At 52.1% G+C, this 23,867-nt stretch overlaps 1 protein-coding gene across 6 annotated transcripts in view; it reads left to right on the top strand.

The window, feature by feature from the left end:
* RRBP1 (ribosome binding protein 1) overlaps positions 1-23,111 on the top strand; it is a 79,165-nt gene extending 56,054 nt beyond the window's left edge. For 3 of the 6 annotated variants that reach the window (XM_045832813.1, XM_045832814.1, XM_045832808.1), the window contains exons 5-24: positions 674-826; positions 1,696-1,814; positions 3,991-4,144; positions 5,935-6,073; positions 7,268-7,446; positions 7,609-7,643; positions 10,192-10,282; positions 11,195-11,287; positions 13,334-13,426; positions 13,506-13,589; positions 13,731-13,820; positions 16,380-16,472; positions 16,864-16,935; positions 17,548-17,643; positions 18,184-18,267; positions 20,057-20,173; positions 20,968-21,051; positions 21,309-21,404; positions 21,962-22,105; positions 22,555-23,111. In XM_045832813.1, the coding sequence (XP_045688769.1) occupies positions 674-826; positions 1,696-1,814; positions 3,991-4,144; positions 5,935-6,073; positions 7,268-7,446; positions 7,609-7,643; positions 10,192-10,282; positions 11,195-11,287; positions 13,334-13,426; positions 13,506-13,589; positions 13,731-13,820; positions 16,380-16,472; positions 16,864-16,935; positions 17,548-17,643; positions 18,184-18,267; positions 20,057-20,173; positions 20,968-21,051; positions 21,309-21,404; positions 21,962-22,105; positions 22,555-22,593 (2,055 nt within the window). In that variant the 3' untranslated portion in view covers positions 22,594-23,111. The remainder of the gene's footprint in view (positions 1-673; positions 827-1,695; positions 1,815-3,990; positions 4,145-5,934; positions 6,074-7,267; positions 7,447-7,608; positions 7,644-10,191; positions 10,283-11,194; positions 11,288-13,333; positions 13,427-13,505; positions 13,590-13,730; positions 13,821-16,379; positions 16,473-16,863; positions 16,936-17,547; positions 17,644-18,183; positions 18,268-20,056; positions 20,174-20,967; positions 21,052-21,308; positions 21,405-21,961; positions 22,106-22,554) is intronic. The other 3 variants (XM_045832809.1, XM_045832811.1, XM_045832812.1) reach the window with 3 other exon arrangements.
* Positions 23,112-23,867: the final 756 nt, after the last annotated feature.

The following is a 23,867-nucleotide window of genomic DNA, read 5'->3' as shown; positions in this document are numbered from 1 at the left end:
CTCCTGAGACACTGGCATCCCAGTCACCCAGGCCAACTAGACCCACACCAAGTAGTTGCATCCTGGATGGAGAACACCTGCTCGCACTGTGATTACCTGCTTCCATAAGGCTTACATCCACTGCCTTTCCTTCTGGGATGACACAGATCCCAGCCAGCTTCTCTCCCTCCGCCTGTCCTTCCCACCTTGTATTCTGCCTCCACCTCAGCCTCTGAGTCCCCAGGCCCAGCATCCAGAGTTCATCGTGGCATCCAACACTGCTGAGAGCAGATACTCCCTGGCCTGGGGTAGATAGAGGGCCTGGATGTCAGGGACCGAGCCAAGTGGAGTATTGTAATCCTAGCAGGACCCATCCAGTGTCTGGAGAGCCCAGGGACAGCATGGTGTATTTGCTTAGCTCCTTTCTGTGTCCACCACATCCATTGTGACCAAGGCCTGACACCTAGCCCCTAACCAGTCAGGCCAGCAGGGTTTTCTGGGGACCTTTTGTCTCCTGCTTGCTGATTGCTGTGGCTGGCGTGGATCTGTCTGAGTGCTCAGGAAGAGGGGTCTTGTGGCTCAGCTCTGAAGCTCCTCCCAGCCCCAGCCAATGCCCTGGGTTCTGATGATCTTGGTCCCATCTGGTAAGCTGCTGCCCCTGCCTAACCAGCTCTCTGCCTTTTGTTTTCTCTAGGAGCTGGCAGCAGAAAAGGCCAAGGCAGCAGCTGGGGAGGCCAAAGTGAAAAAGCAGCTGGTAGCCAGGGAGCAGGAGATCACGGCCGTGCAGGCCCGAATGCAGGCTAGCTACCGGGAGCATGTGAAGGAGGTTCAACAGCTGCAGGGCAAGGTGGGCAGGGGTGGTGGGGGCACAGGTGGGCCCAGGGAGGGTGGGAGTGGTTCCCAAAGGGCAGTTCAGGATGCCCTCGGGGGTGAAGGTGGGGTGAGTTATGCAGAATCTGGTTCATTTTTGGAGGAAACAGCTGTTTTATCTGGCCAGACACTGGCAGCCAGCCTATCATGTGCGTTCAATGTTACTAACCAGGAAGATGTAACATACATTGTAAAGAGCACTTTTTGAAAACAGTGTGGTCCCAAGTGGCCAGCCCTGTGTCTCATTTCCTGGGTGCCTGTGGGTCAAGTTCTCAGCCTTCGTGTGACCCCAGACTAATGCTGGCTCTGCCTTTTCCACTTGAGGTTGGGAAGATCACCTAAAGCAAAAGGCCTAAAAACTGCACAGCTCTGGAATGGGGTCAGGGGAGGGCCTGTACAGCTTGGCCTGCATAGTAAGAACCTTTGGCCTCATCTGCTTAAACCTGCATTTTGCTCAGGGTGGGCCACAGGAGGCCAGAGGGCAGGAACTGAGGCTCCCTTGGGTTAGTTATAGGCTGTAGTTTTGGCTTTCTCAGACAAAGGAGGCCGAGTGTGTGGAGCATGTCTAGGACTCTGGGCTAAGAACTTTGCCACCTGGAGGCCGTAAACTGGAAGGCAGAGGAGTGAAGAGGTGTGTGGCTGGGGTTCACTGTTGGCCCCAAGCTCCTGTTGCTGGAGCTGTTCAGTTTTCAAACCTCTTGTTCTTAGAGGCCCTCCCTACCTCATGTGGAGAAGCAGCACCCTTGGGGTTTGGTCTGCAGGCTGTGATCTCACTAACCTTGCTCCAGAAGTCAGCTCCCTCTGTAAGGCCAAGCGGTACTCTGATACCCTATCAATGATTTTCAGATCCGGACTCTTCAGGAGCAGCTGGAAAATGGCCCTAACACACAGCTGGCCCGTCTGCAGCAGGAGAACTCCATCCTGAGGGACGCCTTGAACCAAGCCACAAGCCAGGTGGAGAGCAAGTAAGCTCAGTGCTCCCAGTTGGACTCTGTGACAGCACAGTCCGGGGTACTCTGGAGCTGGGCAGGGTTCCCAAGGCTCTTGCAAGGCTGCAGTGGGTGCACTCTAGTTTCTTACTGAATCTGGGGCTGGCTGAGCCTTCCAGTGCATGGCTGGCATCCTCTCAGCTCTCAGGCTGGCATCCTCTCAGTGGTCAGGCTGCAGGGAGAGGTGAGCTCATGCCCATGCCTATGTGATCAAGTGCCCTGCAGGTCCTGGCTGTGGCCAGCATATGCTTTTCCTGGGTGAGCAGATACTTTTTCCATGTCTGTTTTTCACAACATCCTGGTTTGAGGCTTTCAGAAACTCCTGATTGTGGCTCAGAGTATCAAGATCAAGTGGATTGTCTAAGATCAGAGTTTGATGTGGTGTAGGGCCTGAGCGTCTTGATTCTCCACTGGGGATATGGTCTCCTGTGCTGGTGGGACATGTGCTTTAATGCATTGGTGATAAGTACTGTTTCACAGCATACCAGCCCAGACTGCTGAGCAGAGTTCTTGATCTCAGTGTTGCCTCTTTGGACCTGAAGTTCTAGGAAGTGCACAGCAAGTGGGCCAATCCCAGAGGGCAACATGGAGCCTTACCATGTTCAGGATACCTTGGCATTCTTTTGATTCTCTAGTTTGAGCTTTATGGGCTCAACAGGCTGGCCTGGAGGAACCCACCCTGCATTTTCTTTTGATTCATATTTCTTTGCCTTCTCTTGGCCTGAAGCATCCTGAAGGGACTTTCTGGGAATCTGCATTATCCCTAGAATATCTCCCTATGCCAAGAGAACTGACTAAGGCAGAGAATACAGGCACTTGAGTGTGCTTTAGCTAGAAGTCAAGGGGATAATGTTGGCTCAGGATCTAGACCAGGGAGGGAAATCAGTGCCCACACCTCTGTTTTGCTGGTGGCCCTCACCTTCAGGTGAGACCTGAAGGCCACCTTTCCCAGGCTGGTCCATTCTCTCTAGAGGTCCCCTCTGGTTGTATGTGTGTACACATCATCTCCATCCTGGCCTGTTGTTTGGGTTGGAAGTTTGTGGCAATTTCCTCTCAGCAGCCATAAGCAGAAGGTGAACACGGGGATGGAGAAACACTCTGGCTTCCCCTTTCACATATTTGCTGTGGTTTCCATCCTGAGGAAAGCTTCAAAGCATGAAGACCTGGCAGCTGCTGACTCTGTCAGTCTGTGGAAACTGCCCATGTGGGATGGATATTCCCAGGCCCCTGCCAGAGCTGCAAATCAGTCCCAAGGGGCCTCCAACCCAGCCTCTCATCTCCCTCCCAGGGTGCTGGAGTCTGGCCTTTCCTCTGAGCTCTGTAGTCTTGAATCTTGGTACCATAAAGCAGAAACTGACAGCCCTGCAGAGGGCTCTGGATGGGCTCCTTGGTGCAGATGATGAAATCCAAGTCCAGAGGTGGGACGGCCTCTCAGCTCCCAGCACCAGACAGAGCTAGTCTTGGCCAGGCTTCCTGCCTCCCAGAGTTGTGGGCAGTCTTCTCTGGTGCTGTTTCTTGGCTGGACCATCAGTCCTGTCCTGGAGAGAGGTGTTTAGTGAAGGAAGCATGCTGATTACACTAGAAAAGGCAGTTGAGCTGCCACTCTTTTCCTGTCAAGCAAATCTTCTTCCCTCCTTCCTGAACTTCTCCCTGGTCCTGAGATCCACCTTCTGTGCAGTGGTGAGGGCTACGTTTTGTAAAGTGCCTCAGCCTCCCTCTTTGGGTAGCCTCGAGTGAAATAAGGCACATGGACATCTCCAACAGTCTACTTCCCCTGGCCCTGCAGGGGTGTCGAAGCAAGGCAGTCTTCATCCCAGGGTTTGTTTGGACCCTGGTTGGCAATGAGGAAAAGAGTGTCTTGCCTTCTTTCTATCTGAATTTCCAGATGCCTGGGGGGGGGCGGGGGGCGCCTCTGGGATATTTTAGTACACGTTTTTCTCTTTGCTGTCTCCGGTCCAGACACCTGGCTGATAATGCAAGAGGAGCTTGGATAGTAGCTCCAAGACTTGTATAACTACTTAGGAAAGAGCAGGTGCCTCAGTGGGATGGCTCATATCACGGTCCTAGTCAGCCAGGGACAGTGCTCAGGCTGGCAACAGCTGACTTGAGCCCTCTTCTGTCTGTCAGTTGGGGGCTGGTGACTGTCTTGCAGGCAGAATGCAGAGTTGGCCAAGCTCCGGCAGGAGCTCAGCAAGGTCAGCAAGGAGCTGGTGGAGAAGTCAGAGGCATCACGGCAGGAGGAACAGCAGCGGAAGGCTCTGGAGGCCAAAGCAGCCACCTTCGAGAAGCAGGTTCTACAGCTGCAGGTGAGTTGTAGTGGCATTCACCTCAGTGCCCTGTTCCTTCCACCCACCAAGCCTGCCTGTGTAGCAGGGAGGGGTCATTGCCCAGCCACATAGAGACATGCCTTCTTAGTCATGACTGACAACTGGAGACTCAGGCAGAGCTGGAACTGGGACCCCCAGCCTCGGCCTCCCGAATAATAGTTACAGCTTGCCAGCTTCAGATGGATGCTTTCTGTGTGATAAGCATTGTTGTAAGCACTTTACAAGCATTAGCTCAGTTAATTCTTATTGTAAGCTTATGAGGTAACTTCTATTACTATCTGGAATTTACCCATAAGGAAATTTGAGGCATAGAGAAATTAAGCAACTACCCCAAATTTACATAGAGGCAGGATTTCAAACCCAGGTCTAGCCCCAGTGCTGTTTGTTCTCCCATGCTCACTACCATCTCTGGTACCACAGTTCCAGCCATAGCTATCCCAACTAACATTAGCAGCTTCTGGCTTCAAGGCTAGGTGAGGGTTCTTCCTTTTTAGCACCTAGATGTGGCCAAGAAGCTCTTGTTTTCCCGGGAAGATGCTCTTTCTCCAGAGGAAGAAAGAGTGTCCTCCTGTCCCCAAAGTGCACTGGGCAGTATCTAGTGTGGCTGCACTGATTGCTTGTTGGCCTGATTGATTCTGGATCCCCTAGCTGGCCTGTTTTGGGGCAGGGTGGTGGGTTGTGGAGAGCCTTGATATCATGCCTGCTGTTCATTTAACTTTTCTGGATAATGAGGAAATCCTTCCATCCTGAAGGGCCTTGGGCTCTGTTTTCTGCTCAGTCATTGACACTAGGCTGTAGCACATAAGGCAATGGGCCTGTCTTGTGGAAGGGATGACAATGATAGACAAAATTGAAAGGCTGATGCTTATGTGTATATAAGAGACTAAAAAGGAATATGGACAAATAAACACAGTCTGATTGTTTAGGTGGAATTGAGGTGCATAATTTGGTGTTTACTGATTTTCATGTAAAGCAGGTCAATGAAACCAGACCAATGAAATCAGAGCTGCTGGGGTAGGCATGGCCATGATTTAAACGTTCCCAGGTGGTTTTGTTGCTTCTGGTGCCCAGGGTGTTGTCATCACCTGTGTCATTTCTAAAGACCTAGCGTGGGGCAAGGCCTGGGCCTAGCTCTTATCAGTAAGCCCCAGACTCTGAACATCTTCTGCCCTCTCAGCCCTCGGGTTATGTGTCCTCACCCTGGGGCCACACCAGGGAGTCCGTTCTGGGAGTGCTGGCCATGGGTGGTGAGGGAGACCAGAGCATCATATCGACAGTGAGGGCCCCTGGTATCTGCTGCAGAATTTCAGAGCCTCTGCTTTCCCATTTGTAACATAGGCATGACAGTAGTACCTGTCTCATGGGGTGGCTGGGGATTAACCAAGTGGCATATGCACAGGGCCTAGAATGGTACCTCACACAGAAAAAGAGCTCAATAAATGTGAACTGTACAAGGGCCCACTCCAGAAATCTCCAAGTTAGACTGGGGATTTAAGTTATAGGAAGCATCTCTGTGTGCCATGCTGGAATGAACTTTTCTTTTTTCCTTTTTGTGACTGTTCTTCATAACTCTGAGCCAGCTCTTCAGGGCTGGGATGGGCATGGTTTCCTGGCATTTTCCAGTGGATGTACTGACTTTAGAAATCCAGGCAGGTTTTATAAAAGTCATTGGAGTGGATGGCAGGGTGTCCTGCACATCCTCAGAGCCAGCAGAGGGCCTGGCCTCCCTTCTGTATCCTCATGGCCCTTTCCTTCTGCCTGCTCTCCAGATGTCTCACAAGGAGAGTGAAGAGGCCCTGCAGAAGCGCCTGGATGAGGTCAGCCGGGAGCTCTGTCGCTCGCAGACCAGCCATGCCAGCCTTCGAGCAGATGCCGAGAAGGCCCAGGAACAGCAGCAGCAGCTGGCCGGTGAGGGTGGAGGCTTGGCTTGGAGTCCGCAGGAAGGGCAGGAGGGTCTGTGCCAGGGCCAGAACCCATAAAGTGGGCCAGTCCTGTTAGTCTGTGAAGTAGGGATTGTACCCTGTTGGGGGACAGACTAGAGCTGCAGGGGTGAGGCTCACCTCCATGGGAAAGCTGAATCAGGGTAGAATGGGTGAGGGAGTAGAGCTTCAGAGGGCAGGATGTGGGGAGTATAGGGGGACATAGCCTGTGAGAGCTAGGTGGTAGCCGAAGGTGCTGCTCTTTCTGGCCTTGTTTGCTGTGGAACCCAGCTGGAGTCGTGGCTGTGGGTGAGCTGAAATAGGTCAGTGAGTGACTGAAGCAAGAAGGCAAATGGCCAGTGTGGGGCCAGATGGGTGACACTCCCTGTTAAGAGTTTGGATGCTATGTTCAGTGATGGGAGGGCTCACAGCATTTGGGCAGGGGGTGGCATGATCCCCTTTGTACTTCTGGATGCTCTGATGCTGGGTGGAGAGTGGACTGGAGGGACAGCAGGGGACCAGGGGTAAGGTTCTCACGGTAATTCAGGCCAAAAGGGAATAGAGCTGGACTCAGACTGTTGTCTGAGGTGCTGGTGAGGAAGGGATGGACTCAACAGACAGTGGATATAGAATCGATAGGCCTCGAAGGTGGGTGAGAGGTGGGGCACAGGAATGCAGGGCAGTCATGATGGGGAGGTTGGAGGACTGGGTTCAAGTTGCCTAAGCAGAGCTTCATTGGGAAGTGTCAAGCAGCTGAGCCTGGGTTTGGGGATGAGACCAGAGCTTTGGGACTTTGCAGAGTCATACATACATGAATGACATATAGAGCCATGGGACTTGAGGTCATTGAGGGAGGACATACCCAGAAGACCCTTGCCCTTGGTCTCAGCTAATAGGAGCCAGTTTCTTAGAGAACAGATTTTTAGGAATTGCAATTGAAATCCATTCTAGATTTTTATCATTTTTCCCATGAGTAATCTGAAGGCATTTGATTTTACCCTAATGAATCCTCAAGAACAAAGCTAATAAGATGCACCAGTGGTCAGAGGTAGGTCTTAAACCCTCAGGCACATAGAGAAGACAGGGGAGGGAGTCATTGGTGCCCATGTGCTAAGCAGCAGGTGTGGTATCCATCCCAGTTGTTTGCTGCTCCTGACCTACTCTTGCTCCCCTTCGAGCACAGAGCTGCACAGCAAGTTACAGTCCTCTGAGGCGGAGGTAAAGAGCAAGTGCGAGGAGCTGATTGGTCTACACGGACAGCTCAAGGAGTCCAGAGCGGAGAACTCACAGCTCACAGAGCGGATCCAGTCCATTGAGGCCCTGCTGGAGGCAGGCCAGGCCCGGGAAGTCCAGGGTTCCCAGGTCAGCTGGCACCTCCTCCCAGGGGTTAATGAGAGGGGAGGGAGAACACCATCGAGTCTTGACCCCTTGTGTAGGGGGATGACAGCAAATTCCCCCTCCCCCAACTAGTTGCTAAATGAGTTGTCTTATGTTAACTAAGGAGCTTTCTGTCTCTTGTTTCAGGCCAGCCAAGGGGAGGCTGACCAGCAGCAGGCACGGTATGTGGAGGTCCGGGGGCTGTAGCCTTAGCACCGGGTGGCAAGATCCTGGGAGCCAGGGATTTTAGCAGGGCACATGACGTCCCTGGCAAGAGCCATTTTCAGAGGCCTCTGCCTTTTCTTCATTCCTGCAGTGACTTTGAGGACAGGGGATAGGCCTGGTCGGCAAAGAAGACAGCCTTGCAAATAGCTCCTCACCTTCTCTCAAGGAGCAAGACTAATCTGTGTGGAGAGTGGCCAGTGCCTCAGCAGGGGCACCTCCTGCCATCTATCCATCTCTCAGTAGGGAGGGACTAGCTGGTCAGGAGTTCTCCCTGTGTCTACAGGTGAGGGACTTTAGAGACTGAAGTCATAAATCAAATAGGAAAAATGGTTTCACACCCTGAATGGAGAACCTGGGAGGTGGTCCAGGCTTTTTGCACAGATTTGGGACATAGGTACAGTTCAGAGCTGACCAGGTGAAGAGTTATCTGCAAGGTAAAGTCACTGCTGACAGACCCTGTTTTCCTTCCGTATTGGGAGCCCAGCACTAGGCATTGCTCAGGGACTGTTTGCAGTTGTTCAGGCCAGAGCCGACATCTGGGTGGGATGGCTTAAGTCTGGGCCAGTCTTTGGAACTGTCATATCTCGGGTATGAGTCCCTTAGTAGATGCCCATGGGCTCAGGGGGTGGGTCCTGGCTGCTTTGGTCAGGGGTCCACACAGACTAGCCATGTGGGGGTGAATCATGGAGGGTGGCCCTTGTTCTGGCTGTTGCTGTCAGTAAGTCATCTTCCATGTGTCTCCACAGTCCATGACCCATGTTCCCTGGCTATAGGCTCCAGGGTATGGGGACTGAGGACAGAAGCCAGCTGCCTAGAGAGCCCAAAATGCCTTGCAGAATCCTCCCCATCTTTTTTTCCCAGTATATTTTTTTTCCAGAAAGGTTGGGGGAGTTTTGTTTCTTATGGTATATGTTGGGGTAGAGAGGTTTATTTGTTTAGGTTTTTGCTCTCTTGTATTTTGAAGTCAGATTCCAGCCACACAGCGAATTCCTAGGGCACTTAGTCATGGTACAAATAGGGTTCATTCCAATTTTTTACATCATGCAGATGTGTTTGGTAGAAATTGGGTTTTTTTTATTTCCTTCTCAGACATTTTTTCTGAAAGCTATGTCTAGGCCCGGCCATTCTGTTCAGTGGAAATGAGTTATCTTTCCCTAGACGTTCTAGAACTCAGAGGTCACCAAGGGGTGGTTGTCAATGTGTCCTCGCCACTGGCCTGCTGAGTCTTCTTCCTCAGGGCTTTTGTTCTTTTGGGGACCCTCCTGGAGTATGCTGGAGACGAGCTGTTGTGTAATGCAGGGACTGGAGGGAAGATCTGTGAAGGGTCCCATAGGAATTTTGAGGGTGGGGTCAGGGTTTTGTGGGCTTGAAACCAACATCTAAGAAGTCAACAGCTGTCTTCAAGGCCAGATGCAAACTGTATTTAGAATAAAGATGTGAGTTGGTGTATAGTGGGTATCCATTCCCAGGTAGGATGGTTGGGATAACCAGCGTGCTCAGCCCGCGCTGAAATTATGTTTACTCCTAACATGCATTAGAATGGTGGTTATCAACAAGTTTTCAATCATGGCCCATAATAAGTAATACAAATATATTTGTCCCCATCTGTTGGCAGTGGCAGCCTTCCTCTGGCAGGAGTGTCCTTGGTGGGGCTTCCTTCCCACTTTCCCAGTGGCTCTGGTTGTGCTGATTCAGGTCAGCATGATCACTCTGGACTTTAGATTTCATATATCCGTAGGGCCTTCCTGGTCCCAAACCTTAATGCAGAAGATAACATATCCAAGTGTCCATCTGAAGCCTGTTCCTCAGAACAGCTAGTATGGTTGTAGTGTCAGCCTTTTGCTTTCCATGATGAGATTGAACGAAACCCATTGGGCCACTGTATCTGGAGAAAAGCGTGAAAAGATGGGACAGACATCTTGGGAGGTCATCTTGGGGCTGCTTTCTTGGAGCCAGGCACAGACTGAGGGAGCAGCTTTTAAGTCTCAGCAGAGTTAGGATTTGGATAAGGGATGGTCCTGCTGTATCCAGTGAGCTGCCGAGAATAGCAGTGCTCAGAGTCTGTGGGTGTGCAGGTGACAATGCCACATGAGTCTGTAGCTCAAGTGTCCTCTGAGAAGGGCCAGCTGGCAAGTTTCGTGGGGACAGAGTGGAACCAGGTTGGCCAAGAGCTGTGTAACCAGGAGTGGACTTGATTCACTAGAGGAAAAAGCTTCCCCAAAACTCAACTGTCTGGTTCCATCCCTACCCTGGCCTCTGGCCTCTGACCTCTCTAGTCTCAGTGGCCATTGTCACCAAGTGGGATTCTGGTGGCCTCTGGGATCTGTACCCTGGTCCCAGGGCATTCAGAATGAGTTAAGGGAGTAGGTAGCTGCTTGTTCTTCCCAAAAGCTTGTGCCCCAAGAGGCAGTCAGGAGAGTGGGAGGTGCTTCTGGCTAGTCCTGAGACAAGACTGGGGGCTGTGTGCCTTCAGAGCCCAGCAGTGACCCGACCATCTCTCTCCAGCTTCAAGGAGCTGGAGTCCCAGCTGTGGTGTCTGGAAAAGGAGGCCACTGAGCTCAGGGAGGCAGTTGAGCAGCAGAAAGTGAAGAACAACGTGAGTATTGGGGACATATGTACACAGAGGTGATGGGGCTGAGAATGGCATGCATGTCAAAGGGCATGTGTGTGCACAGGGGGCAGTGGTGGGGGTGAGGCTGGCCTAAGACTAGTATGGAAGGGGCCCAGCTGCCTCTTCACATCCTATTCTGCTACTCACTGCTGAAAGCCTGTCTTTGAGGGTTTGGGGAGCCTCTTTGCCCCTGAGGTCCATCCAGAGACCCAGGGCAGACTTCCCATTAAATCATCTTGGGTCATGTGTCCTGACATGGAGCCCCCATTATGGAGAAAATGCTTCTGTTAGCCTTACCAGGGTCATGTGGTCAGTCACCTTGTAGTAGGGAGGCTGCATCAGGAAAAGGGGATGTGGAAGTCTCTTTCCTCTGTGTGGGGGGTCGGGGGGGGGATGCACAGGAGCCTTGGCTGTATCTTCCCCACCAGGCTGCCTACCTACTGCCCCTCAGAGAGCCTGAGCTTTCAGGTAGCCCTGTCTGCTCTCCCCAGAAGAGTGTCTACCTATTCCTATCTGTGCCTGGCTTGGCCAGAGCCAGCCACGGAGTCAGTGTTTACTGTTTGGTAACAGGAGCCTCTTCTTTCTTAGGAGTCACGCTGACCATCCCTCCTCTGTGGTAGTCTCCCTGAAAAGATGCTCAGACTACACCCACCCTGATGACACAGCCTCCCCACCATAGTGGGCTGCAGCACCTTGGCCTTGTGTTAGTGCTGCCTGAGAGAGGCCCAGTGGGTGCAGCCCAAGAGAAAGGTCACTTTGTCCCTTTGCAGGCCCCCTGTGGGATCCAGAGTGGGGTCAGGGAGACCCTGCCCTGCTGAGACCCACTGAGGCAGCTCATGGGGGATACATCAGCCGTTGCCCGTCTAGCTACTGACTTTTTCCATGTCCTCCCCTCAGGACCTCCGAGAGAAGAACTGGAAGGCGATGGAGGCACTGGCCTCAGCTGAGAGAGCCTTCGAGGAAAAGCTTCGTTCCCTTACCCAGGCCAAGGTCAGAGTCTCATCCTTGTCTTTCCTGCTAGTGAAGACTTGATCAGCGGCACTTTGTGTAGTTTAGCAAAACACAAAACTCACACACTGTGTGCAGTGCAGCCTTGGCCCTGGAGTGTCTCAGAAATCCATACCAGGGTCCCTCCAAGGGGCCAGTACATGGAGTGCCCCAGCTCTTCCATCTTCCTTGTTCCCCACTCCCCTGATCTCTCCGTAAGATGGCAGGGGGAAATGTACCCTTGATTGCTATTTCTTACCTGGGCCCTTTGCCATCAGGGGGCAGAGACAGAGGCCATTGGGGCTGTGAGCCCACCTGCCTACACTTCCTGTGAGTAAGCTCAACATTGAGCCGTCTTCAAAACTCTGGTACTTTGTCTGATCCTGCTGTTTTCTCAGGCCCTTTGAAATCATGGTCCAGTAGGTTCTGTGATTGCTCTTTATAGTAAGTCACAGAGGGGAAGGACATCTTTAGCAGCACTCAAGCCCTGACGTCCACATTGGTCCTATGCTCCAGGTTAGAGAGAGTACAGGCATCTCAGTATCTGGGGTCCTCACATTACTTCTGGAGCCCTGGGGCGGGAGCCAGTGCCACGGCTCTGGTTGGGGACATGGCCTGCAGCTGCAGCAAGTGGAGGCCTTGCCCACCACCACACATTTCTATCCCCAATGTAGCACCCCAGGTGGCTAGCTCTCCCCTCCCATCCTTGCTGATGCAGAACAAATGTCTTTCCTGTTATCAGGAGCTTTGCATTGACTTCATGAGCCTCCCAGGAAGTCCAAAGGTTGTATAAAATGGGACTCTGGGATGAGGTGGGAGCTGGAGGGCTGGCCTTGGGTCCCATTGTGGCAGAGACTCTCCAGAGGTGACCTGGGAGCCTGTCTGGCTTTTCTGTGGTAAATGCAGAATCTGTGACCAGAGATATCACCTGACTTGCTCAGGCTCCACTGGCTGTGGCCTCAGACTCCATAACTGGGGACCTGAGCAGTGGTCAGAGGTCTATGGCAGGCCATGGGCATTGTCTATGGATCAATAGGTGAGTCAAGAAGAGTCTGCTTCTAAGACTTGAGTCCTGACCTTGTGGTGCTGTGGTCAGGCTGGGTGTCCATTTGTCAGACGTCCTCCCTACACATAGTCCAGAGCACCAATTGACAGCTCTAAACCAGTTGGAGGTCCTAATGTTGCCCTTGGGGCTCAAGCTGGGTCTCAGGCCATGCTGAGATTATCGAACAGCTAGCAGTAGGTTCAACTTGCTGGGGACAGGTTATTAGAGGAGACTTTCTGTTTGTCAGAAATCTCCTGTGGTCACTCCCCAGCCCTGCAGGGTGTGGAGAGAGGGGGTGTTACTTGTCTTCAGGGGATGCTGCTGTCTTAGGCTTTGCTTTGTAGCTCCTTTGGTCTTTAGGCTGTGAGTGGGAACTTCAAGGAGGACCAATGTGGGCACTGACCCAGTATGGCATGACCACAGCATGAGTCAGGCTTTGGGAGAGACGTGACCTGACCAAGGTCGTATCCTCACCGAGTTAATTCCTTCTCTGCAAAGTAGGAGTACTGATTCTTCCTTCCTCCAGGGTTACTAGGGGGTCCTACCACCCCTGGCCAGCAGTAGTTCATAACTCTAGTGGCTAGTGGGAGATACACATCTTCTTCACCTTGTGCTTGGCTTCCACAGTAGCTTCGACCCCCTCCCCCATCCCCATAGTGTATGCACACATACATGCATGTGTATACACAGACACACACGGGTGACTTGGAAATTGAGAACTGATTTAGCCTGAGGATCTGCTGGGAGGTGTTGGATTAACCCATACCTGCCACAAGGGCCAGCCTGCTATCCCCCTTTGTTAGAACTGAGTCTGTTTAAAACTGACCTGGCACAGGCTGTGGGATGGTCATGAAGCTATCCACCTTCTCCTTTGGCCCTTGTTCCTTCCTGGGGTGGAGACCCCAGCATCTCTAAAACACTCCCCAGAGGTTGCTCTAAAGCTCCGCATCTGAACAGTGCCCTCCCTTCCCACCCCCCCCACCCCCCCCACCCCCCCCTTACAGGAGGTATCGGAAAAGCAGCTCAGCCTGATGGAGGCACAGACCAAGGAGGCCCTGCTGGCCATGTTCCCAGCCCTCTCTGATTCAACCCACCAGGTAGTGGAGGGGCACTCCTTGGGACCCCACTGCTTGTCAAGAATGCCACTCAGCTCCCCTTCACACATTTTTGTTGCAGAATTATACCGAGTGGCTCCGGGAACTCAGAGAGAAAGGCCCAGAACTGCTCAAGCAACCGGCAGTGAACACAGAGCCCCTCTTGGTAAGCAGGTCATAAACATACCCTTGAGGGGCTGCCACTTGCTCTCCCCTCCCTGGGAAGGGATGTGTTTCGGTTTCATCAGGCCACCAGAGAAGCCTTTGTGCTTGGCTAAGTGAGCTCTGTTCTGCCATCTGCCCTTAGGATCTGGCCTCCAAGCTGAGGGAGTCTGAGGAGATCCAGAGTACCCTGCAGTCTGAGTGTGACCAATACCGCACCATTCTGGCTGAGACAGTAAGGCAGGAGGGCTGGGGCCTCTATCCTGTGAGGGGGCTTCCAGGCCTGGAGGGCAGGAAGCAGGTGGTGGTTTGGGAAAGCCCACTGGCCCTTTGAAAACCCCTGGCTTCAGAGGCTCTGTAGGACTTTGGGCAAGTCGCTGACCCAGTCCGGGCCCCATATTATTGACTGAATAGTAAAAGGGATAAGGAAGGTGCTCAGTTGCTCTTCATTGCTTCTAAGCTATGGAGAGGGCTGAGATGAAAGTGTGAGTCTGCTCTCAGGGAATTGGAAAGACTTTTTTTCAAGTATATTTTATTGATTATACTATTATAGTTTTCCCAATTTTTACCCCTTTATTTCTCCTCTGCCCTGCACCCCCCAGCCCTCCAGCATTCCCCCACCCTTGGTTCATGCCCATGGGTTGTACATAGAAGTTCTTTGAGTCCTCTGTTTCCTATATCATTTTTACCTCTCCTTGTCTATTTAATGCCTACCAATTATGCTGCTGCTTCCCTGTACCTTTTCCCCTTATTCCTCCCTTCTCCCTCCCCACTGAAAACCCTCCATGTGATCTCCATTTCTCTGATTCTGTTCCTATTCTAGTTTGCTTAGTTTTTGTTTTCGTTGTTTTTTCTTTCTTTTATTTTTTTAGGTTTATTAGTTGATAGTTGTGAGTTTGTTGTCATTTTACTGTTCATATTTTTTATCTTCCTTTTCTTAGATTAAGTCCCTTTAACATTTCATATAATAATGGCTTGGTGATGGTGAACTCCTTTAACTTGACCTTATCTGGAAAGCACTTTATCTGCCCTTCCATTCTGAATGATAGCTTTGCTGGATAGAGTAATCTTGGATGTAGGTCCTTGCCTTTCATGATTTGGAATACTTCTTTCCAGCCCCTTCTTGCCTGCAAGGTTTCTTTTGAGAAATCAGCTGATAGTCTTATGGGAACTCCTTTGTAGGTAACTGTCTCCTTTTCTCTTGCTGCTTTTAAGATTCTTTATCTTAATCTTGGGTAACTTGATGATGATGTGCCTTGGTGTGTTCCTGTTTGAATCCAACTTCTTTGGAACTCTCTGAGTTTCCTGGACTTCCTGGAAGTCTATTTTCTTCACAAGACTCAGGACGTTTTCCTTCATTATTTGTTCAAATAAGTTTTCAATATCTTGCTGCTGTTGTTCTCCTTCTGGCACCCCTATAATTTGGATATTAGAACGTTTCAAGTTGTCCCAGAGGTTCCTCAGCCTCTCTTCATTTTTTTCATTCTTATTTCTTCTTTCTGTTCTGCTTGGATGTTTATTTCTTCCTTTTGTTCCACATTGTTGATTTGAGTAGTCCTGGTTTCCTTCCTGTTGCTGTTAGTTCCCTGAATATTTTGCTTTATTTCATTTTGTGTATCTTTCATTTGTTCTTTCATTTTTCAACCAGGGTCATTCAGTTCTGTGAGCATTTTGACAGCCCTGGTAAGGGCTTTGAACTCTCCATCAGATAGGTTGGTTATCTCCTCATCACTTAGCTCTCTTTCTAGAATTTTTCCCTATTCTTTCATTTGGGCCCTATTTCTTTGCCTCAGGGCACCTGGTAAGTCGTAAGGGGGCAGGGCCTTAGGTATTCCCCAGGGCAGGGCAACCCTCCTTGCTGTACTGCAGCAGTCTGTGGGGGAGGGGCCAGGGAGGAAACAGTGCAGGCCCCCCCCGCCTGTCTCTATCACACTTTCCTAGGAACCCTCATGCGAGACTGAGAGTTTCTCCTACCGGGGCAACTCTCACCATATTCCATAGTCAGCTCTGAGTCTCAATTTCCTGTTCAGCCAGCCTCACCCAGGCAGCCTGCTGCCTCGCTGTAGCCAGCCCCTGCCCCCATGGTCTGCTGCTTTGCCCAGGGTTCTCTCAGCCAGCCCTGCTGTCATGGTCCACTGGCATCTTAGTCTGGTTGTTCTGGTTGACTGTTTCTTTAATTCCTTGGTTGTTGGAGTTCCATGCAGTTTGATTTTCTGGCATTTCTGATTGTTTATTGATTTTTAGATTGGTCATTATCCATCCTCCTTTTGGTTGTGTGAGGAAGGATTTCTACCTACATCTCCATCTTGGCCAGAACTCTATCTCAATCAAATTGGAGAGACTTGGTCATATGATACAGCAGTATGGGAAGGGAAGGGAAGATATGAGCATTTGGCTGACAGCTGGCTTGAAGTCGTGGTCTCTGTGACTCCAGGAGCAACGCTAGATCTAGTTCTCTCACCCTGACTGGCCCCATCCTGTGTTCCTTGTTCTGCATTTGGCACTGGGGGAAAACTTGACAGAGATGAGAATCCTGTGGCCTCATTTGGTCACAGGTGTCATTCCCATGTGTGGTCCGCAGCCTTCCTTCACATATTGGCCAGAGGGCCCCACTCCAGGACTATGGCCCACTTTGCTCCCCATGTGATACTGACTGACAAAAATCAGAGCATGGTCACACTGGCAGTCAGGTGGCCATCACAGAGAGACTAAAGGGACAGGACAACTCAGTTGTATGTTTATGTGGGGCGGGGCCTCCACAGAGAGGGCCCTGCCTCAGTGCCTGCCTCCCCAGGAGGGCATGCTCAGAAACCTTCAGAAGAGTGTGGAGCAGGAGGAGCAGGTATGGAAGGCCAAAGTCAGCACCACGGAGGAGGAGCTTCAGAAGGTACAGCACAGGCCCTCTGACCCTCGGCAGGGTCCAGCAACAGGAATATCGCCCCAGGAGGTCCACCTTCCCTAGGTCCACCTTCCCTAGGAATTCAAACATAACTTACTCAAGAAAAACAGCTGGGTTAGAATCCTATAAAAATCCCAGGGGAAAGCCACTGGGGTCATTTGGGAGACAAGAGTCACATTTGCTGGTTTTTGGTGATGCCATATTTGTATGGTGATTGCAGAATGACAGCTAAGTCCTCAATCTCAAGGAGACCCCACCCACTCCCCACACTCACCTCTAGGAAGAGGCTGCTGGGTCACATTCAGAGTGGGTGGGCACCACTGGGCTTCCTGAGAGATGGGGCTTGCATTTGACACAGAGCCTTCCCCTTGCTTTGTAGTCACGGGCCATGGTGAAACATCTTGAAGAGATTGTAGAGAAACTAAAAGGAGAACTTGAAAGTTCAGATCAGGTACGTATGGGGGATCTGCTCAGAGGGTTGCTTTCCATATTGCAGAGCAGTGTTGTTCCTGAGGCCATGTCAGTTGTTCTCCCTTGTGGACTCCCAAGTCTTAAGAGTGGCTGGGGATCTTGTCAGTCCTGCTTTTCCTAAATGAGAGCCATTCACAACCTGAGTGGCCAGAGAGAGTGTAGACCATGTGCAGAATGCCCAGCCATGGTAAATATTGGGTTCTACAGTGGCCTTCTGAGTTGGAGGTGTACGAGGTGGCCCCACTGCCCTCTGCAGACACATTGTCAGCCCTGGCTTTGAAGAAGGTGCCCCTGGTATCCACCTAGCAAATAAATCTGAAAGCTGTCCTTTCCTTGACTGCTGAGGTCTGAGAACATGGACCCAGGAGTGCTGGAGTTTGGGTACCATTTTCAGAAAGGAAAGTTCTTTCAGAACAGAAAGTTCTGTTGCCATGGACTTGTTTCTTCCTGGCCTTGGTTTGCTCCATAGCCAGTGGGCCATGAAGGACTCTTAGCTCTTATCAGCGGGCCAGCTACACTTGTCACCCCATCACCCTGTTTTCTGCTAGCCAGCTTGAGGCCTCTGATGTGTGATGTGGGTGTGTGTTTCCAGGTGAAGGAGCATACCTCACATCTGGAGGCAGAGCTGGAGAAGCACATGGCAGCCGCTAGTGCTGAGTGCCAGAGCTATGCCAAAGAGGTGGCAGGGGTGAGTCTCCCATGGGGTCTCAGCCTGTCCAGAGTTGCCCCTCCTCAGCAGCTCTCATTAAGATGAGCCTGAAGTTCCGGTTCTCAGGCTTTGCTCTAGGGCTTGCGTCAGCCAACAGGGCAGGGGTGAAGCCAGGTCAGCTGTGCAGCAAGAGAATTCTCCACGTGGTTTGGTGACACCATTTCTGGGGAAAGTAGACTTATCTCTGATACTGTTTTCTGACTTGAGAAACAGAAAGCACCTCCATTCTGGTTTGATCTGAAACTGTTGACCTTATTTTGTGGGATAATCCATAAACATTTGCAAAGACCCCAGACAAGGCATACAGTGAATGCCAGCCTTCCTGAGTCTTCAAAGAAGAAATGGGAGCTGCCAGAGGCCTGGGGGCCAGCTGCTCTCACTCTGCTCTGCAGTGTACTTCAGGGTTTGGATTACAGGGATGTAGTATTAGATTGTGTGTTTAGGTGCTAACTCACAGGAGCTGGTTTTCTCTTCTTTATCCTTTACCCCTGCATCGCCTGGGTCTGTTTTCTCCTCAAGTTGAGGCAGCTTTTATTAGAATCTCAATCTCAACTGGATGCAGCCAAAAGTGAAGCCCAGAAGCAGAGTAATGAGCTCGCCCTGGTGAGTGAACGTGGAGTGGGACAGTGTGTGACACGGAGGGGCGTGTGTGTGAGATTCATTCCAGGTGTGCCTTTATGTCCTGTCAGAGGGAATGCAGTGTGGTGGTGCCACGTGCACCAGTTTGGTGTTTGGGTCAGGCTTTGATTGGGCTGTGCTGAAGGGGCTCCTTGCACATTTGCTCAAAAGTCTAAGCTGGGCCTGTAGCTGTTGAGACCAATGTACTCAGGTCCCACCTCCCATCTTTCTTGGTACATACTCGTCCCAGGCCACAGTGCAGGAATCTTGGTGTAGTCTGATTCCTGTGAGCCCAGTGTCATGTGGTGTTTGGGCTAGGCTGCTCTCTGCTCCCTGGCTGTTAGCACAGGCCTTGTCCTCTATGGGGCTTGGGCCTCTTCTCACCATAGCAGTGGCTGAGCCTGGTTCTGTCCAACTCGGGCTGGGATGGAGGCCTCCCTCATGGCTGGCAGTAGAAGCAGACTTGCAGAACTCCCTGCTGTGAGGTCAGCCTCTGGGTCCCCCCAGTTTTCAGTGTTGGTGTCTAGTCGCAGTCCTTGCTCCTTGGTAGGGTTAGCCCAGCCTTACAGAGGTAGAGCCCCACTGTCCCAATACCAGCTCCTGGGATGGGGGCTGCAAGCAGCAGTCTGTAAGGCCACAAATGTGTTCTGTTTAATCTGTATGGTCTTTTTAAAATTTTTGAACTAGTTAACACTTAGAAATTGGGAGATTTTCAATACAAATGGATATGTCTGGTTTTCTGTGAGGGGACCAAAGGTCTCATGCGTGGGCTGACGTTACCACAGCAGCATCCACTCAGCTTTGAGCAGCCCCTGTGTGGTGCATTCACTCTTGTCTCCCCTGGGGCCTTACTTGGGACTGTCACACCGGAGAGTGGGTGCCATACATCCTGAGTCACTGCCTGAGCATAAGGGCTGCTCCCTAAAGCAAAGTCTGGGTGACAGGCTCCTGCCCAGGCTGGGGGCACCTGTGGAGAAGACTCCCCTGAGTCCTCATCATTGGCCCGGGCAGTTCGGTTTTCACCTTTAGGGATTGTTGAGAGGGAGGGAAGAAAAGGAGCAGGCCCCACACACTTGGGGTGCCTTAGATCACCTCTGTCCCCTGGGAAGTTCATGCCAAGGGCTACCCAGTTCCCCAGACTGGAACCTTTAGCTGAGCTTCATGGGTGATGCTGCTGCCTCTTCAGATCTGAGGCTTAATGGTCTGGGGTCTTGGGGACCACCAGATGTGTCACCTGCCCCCAGCAGTGGAGCTGAGGGGTGAGGGAACCTTATTAGGCACGAGTGTCATCTCATAATCTTTTCTAGACCCCAAAAAGCACTCTGAACAGCGGACAACATCTGACAGGAATCCAGGACCTAGGCAGTGCTTATCCATGCTGAGCCAGGTGGCTGCCTCTTACTCCATTTTGGGTTTCTTAGCTCTGTGTACATTGTGTCCATCAGGGGTCACCTTACTCCTAGGGAGAGTTCTTTGCTGGCTGGTCTTGGGGCAGAACACATGGGTCAGGCCAGCCCAGCCCAGGGCCCTAGTGGACCCTGGGCCTAGTTTTGGCACAGCTGAGGGGTCAAGGCGTTCGTTCCCTACCCCAGTGAACCTGCCTGAGGACTCCGACATAGGTCACAGTTACCAAACCAGGTCTGCTGCAGGGGCTTTGGCTGTTGAGAGCATCTGCAGTGCTCTTGAAGGGGGGGTGGGGAAAGGGGGCATCTGTGTGTGTGTGCAGGGTGGGCGTGCATCTGGCTGAGCACAAACCCACCCCTCCCTGTTTCAGGTCAGGCAGCAGTTGAGTGAGATGAAGAGCCACGTAGAGGATGGTGACGTAGCTGGGTCTCCGGCTTCCCCCCCAGATCCCCCCCAAGCAGAGCAGGACCCTGTCGAGGTTAGGGCGGTGAGCTTGTCCTCAGATGTGTGTCACTAACTGTCCCTGGGCCCCTTCTACACAGGGATGGTGGGCCTCTGTTCTGGCTAAACATTTGCTACTTGCAGTCTCCACTGCCTGCCCTCCCCACCTCACTCTGCCCAGATACCTAGGTTGGGTCACCTAGGCTCTGAGGAAGCCACAGAGCAGATGAAAGGGCAGGGAAGGTGTCTAGGTAGGGAGGTGTTGGAATCTTGAGCCTAACAAGGTATGTGGGACAGACTGGGAGAGGGAGGTGGGGCAGCCAGGCCTGCCATTGGGGTCTGATCTCCCACTGTGGCCCTTGCTAGGGTATCACTAGCAGGGTGTTTGCTTTCCAGACTTTTGGCCCAAGTAATTGCAGGTAGAAGCCCTCACCAGGAGGCAGAGGCCTGTCACCAGAATAATAGTGGGATGGTTGCTGGGTGGGGATACTGCTGTGGGGTGGGGCTTGCCCTAGTGACTCTGAGGCTTCCTTGTCCTGTGGGCCTCATTAAAGGTGCCGGAGGTCAGCAGAGGTCCCATCAGCATCTCCCTGCAGCCACATCAGCTTTTGTACTCAGGGACTGAGGCACCATCTCCTGAAAAGGGGGAGCTTTGGAAGCGACTTGGTTGGCTGGCTGGTGGGTAGAGGCCACTCCAACTGGCCAGAGGCAAGGAAAAGCAGTCACGCTTCAGACAGCTAGAAGGTGGAGTCCCCAGATTTCAGCCTGTCCAGGAGCCCTGAGCCCCTAAGAGGGTCCTTTACCAGGTTCCCAAAGTATGTTTGTGGTGTTTCCATACAGCTGAAAATACAGTTGGAGCATACAGAAGCCATCCTGGAGGACGAGCAGATGCAGCGGCAGAAGCTCATGACTGAGTTTGAGGAGGTCAGGCCCTACCTGGGGGACCCTGAGTGGGTTGTGGAGGGGATGGTGGAGGTGTGGCCCAGGCAGGTGGTTGTGGGTCTGGAGGGTCCCTCCCTTGGGGATGTTGCTATGCATTCGGTCACCTGCATCCTGTCCACAAACTGAAACTGTTATCTCATTGTGCTGAGTGCCCTTCTGTCCCCAAGTGGTCTAGTTGGGTTTGTGAGTTGTTTCACCCATACCCCATGCCCTAACTGCACTGCACCTTTTCTGCCAAGGCTCAGAACGCGGCGTGTCAGCTACAGGAGGAGCTGGAGAAACTCCGCACCAGCCCCCTTGAGTCTGCAGAAGCAAACATGGTCACACAGCTAAAGGTAGAAGGGTGGGCTCTGCTCCAAGACTCTAGTAGGTTCAGCTCTGGGTGCCGGCTTTCCATTGCCACCACCTGGAATGGGAGAGGAGCCATCTTGCAGCCCCTTAGGCAGGGTGCAGCCTAATTTGATGGTGGGCGGGGGGGTGCAGTTCCTAAACCTCCAGGGTCACATGGCAGCCACTAGTCAATGTGGCTATTTAAATTTAAATTAAATAAAACATGAAGGTCAGTTCCTCAGTTGTAGTGGCCATATTGCAAGTGTTTAGCAGCCACCATGTCTGTTCAGTGGATGCTGTGTTGCACAGTGCACATCAGAGCATCCCTAGTATCACAGGAAGCTCTTTTGGTGTTGATGATAGGGCACTAACCCAACTGTAGCCTGGGCTGTTTGCTCCCAGTCATCGCTGCATGTCTCTGGGTAACAAGGAGGGAGGCAGCCTCCTCCTACCTTCATGGGGCTCCCAGTTCCCAGGGCATTGGGCCTGACAGGCATAACCAGGCAGCCTTCCTGATATGTGGCACATGAAGGCTGACCTCCTTCTACCCTCTGATCCACAGGAGAGACTAGAAAAAGAGAAGAAGTTAACGAGTGACCTGGGACGTGCTGCCACCAAATTACAGGAGCTTTTGAAGATGACCCAGGAACAGCTGGCAAAGGAGAAAGATACAGTGAAGTTGTTGCAGGAGCAGCTGGACAAAATAGTGAGTACTCTGGCCATGCAGGGCCACTGACTCTCTCCAGGGCTGCATGGAAGGGGTGGGCGTGGTACTGGGAGCCCTAGGACTCCTGGGAAGCAGAATAGATACAGACCTGGGGCAGAAGGTGGTGGGGACAGACTTCTGAAGGCAGCATCAGGATGTGCAGTACCTACCCTTTCGTGACTCTCTTTGGTGAGAAGCATGTCTACCAGCCCAAAGCTTGTGGGACCAAGGTCCTCACCTAGACTTGGGGCCCTCAGCTCCTGCCCATCCTCAGGCGTCCCCTCCAGCCCCAGGAGTCAGCTCTGGTTCTCCAGATGTCCTGTGTATTCTCTGAAGGGCTTGCAGTAGTATGGGATGTAAATCCAGGGGGACCTAGAGGTCCCTGGGAGTTGGGGTAAGTGCCCTTGGCTCCTTGGCCCACACTCACTCTCCCTCTGCCCTGTTTGCAGGAGGATGGTAGCAGCTCAAAGGAGGGCACCTCTGTCTGAGTCTCCTCTGCAGAAAAAGAAGTTACTGTTCAACTTACCAAAATGCCTTATACATTCCTTACAAATAAACCGACACAGCGTTGTCCAGGCCCAACTCTGGTGGCTCTGAGAGAAGACATGAGAGACTTGAGTCTCTTAGAACCACAGAAGTAGATCTTCCAGACAGACCCCCAGTTTGTAAAAGAACCTTTGTCACATTCAATAAACACTATTCCCCATGACCAGCCCTGGACCACCACAGAGCAGACGCCAAAGCCCTTACCAGCTGTGACAGACCCCAGGCTGTGTGCTGGGGAGGCCGGGACCTCTAGCTATCTGTATGTCGATCAGTGCAATTGTTTTGTCTTTCAGTGGGTCGGGAGGCGGGCGGACCAGGTGGTGAGTCTCAAAGGCTGTGGCACAGACTGGAGGGGCCCAGCCCAGCCCAGCAAAGCCACAGCCCCTCACCCCTCCCAACCAGAACTGGTGTGTGACCTCCTGGATGTTAATGCCATTAAAACCAACATTGTCGCCCGGCACTGCCATCTTGTCTGCTTTTCTGCTGGGGCTTCCCCACTGGCTGCTGAGCCTAGGATGAGGAATGAGGAGTGGCTGGATCCCTCAGGAGACAGCAAGTGTGGCTCTGGTTTCTCTGAAGTCAGGATCAGCAGCTCTGCCTGAGTGGGAGGTGAAATGTGTTGCTTCCTGGCCCCCAGCACTTTTCCCCATTGTGCCACTCAGGCCCCACTGCCTGCCAGGTGGGGTGAACATAGCCTTGGGATGTGTGGTGGCCAGATGCACTGACTATGGTCCCCACCCTTGAGGATCTGAGGTTACTTGAGCAGAGCTGTGAGTGGCCTAGACTGCTGTGTGAAATGAGCTCCATGAGTGAATAAGGGGGTCTTTGCCCTTCTGGTTGGGGTTTGGACAGATATCTTCACTTCAGGAGGGGCAGAGCAAGGGCTGGAACAGCCAGCTGAGACTTCCTGTGGTCCTCAAGACCCACTTTGTCCTTGGTGGCCCAAAACAGTGTGATCCAGAAGAATCTTGGGCCAAAAAGTGTTTGGGGATTTTGTAAGAAGTAGGATCCTGGAGCTTAAGAAAAAAAAAATTAAGAGGCTGAATCACAGGAAGGATTAAAACACCCCAGCCACGAAAGGTGAATCTGAGCAGTCTGGGTTCTTGGGGACAACCAGTTTTGTCAAGGGATGCTGGGACCAAGCACTGTCCCACTTCTATCTTCCAGGCCTCAACCCTGGGAAATGAGAGGGAGAAGGGTCTGATTATTAGCTGAA

This window comes from Phyllostomus hastatus, unplaced genomic scaffold (assembly GCF_019186645.2).
Source record: "Phyllostomus hastatus isolate PE091 unplaced genomic scaffold, TTU_PhHast_1.1 phas_contig_17, whole genome shotgun sequence".
Lineage (NCBI taxonomy): Eukaryota > Metazoa > Chordata > Mammalia > Chiroptera > Phyllostomidae > Phyllostomus > Phyllostomus hastatus.
This window is presented reverse-complemented; position numbering and strand designations above follow the sequence as displayed.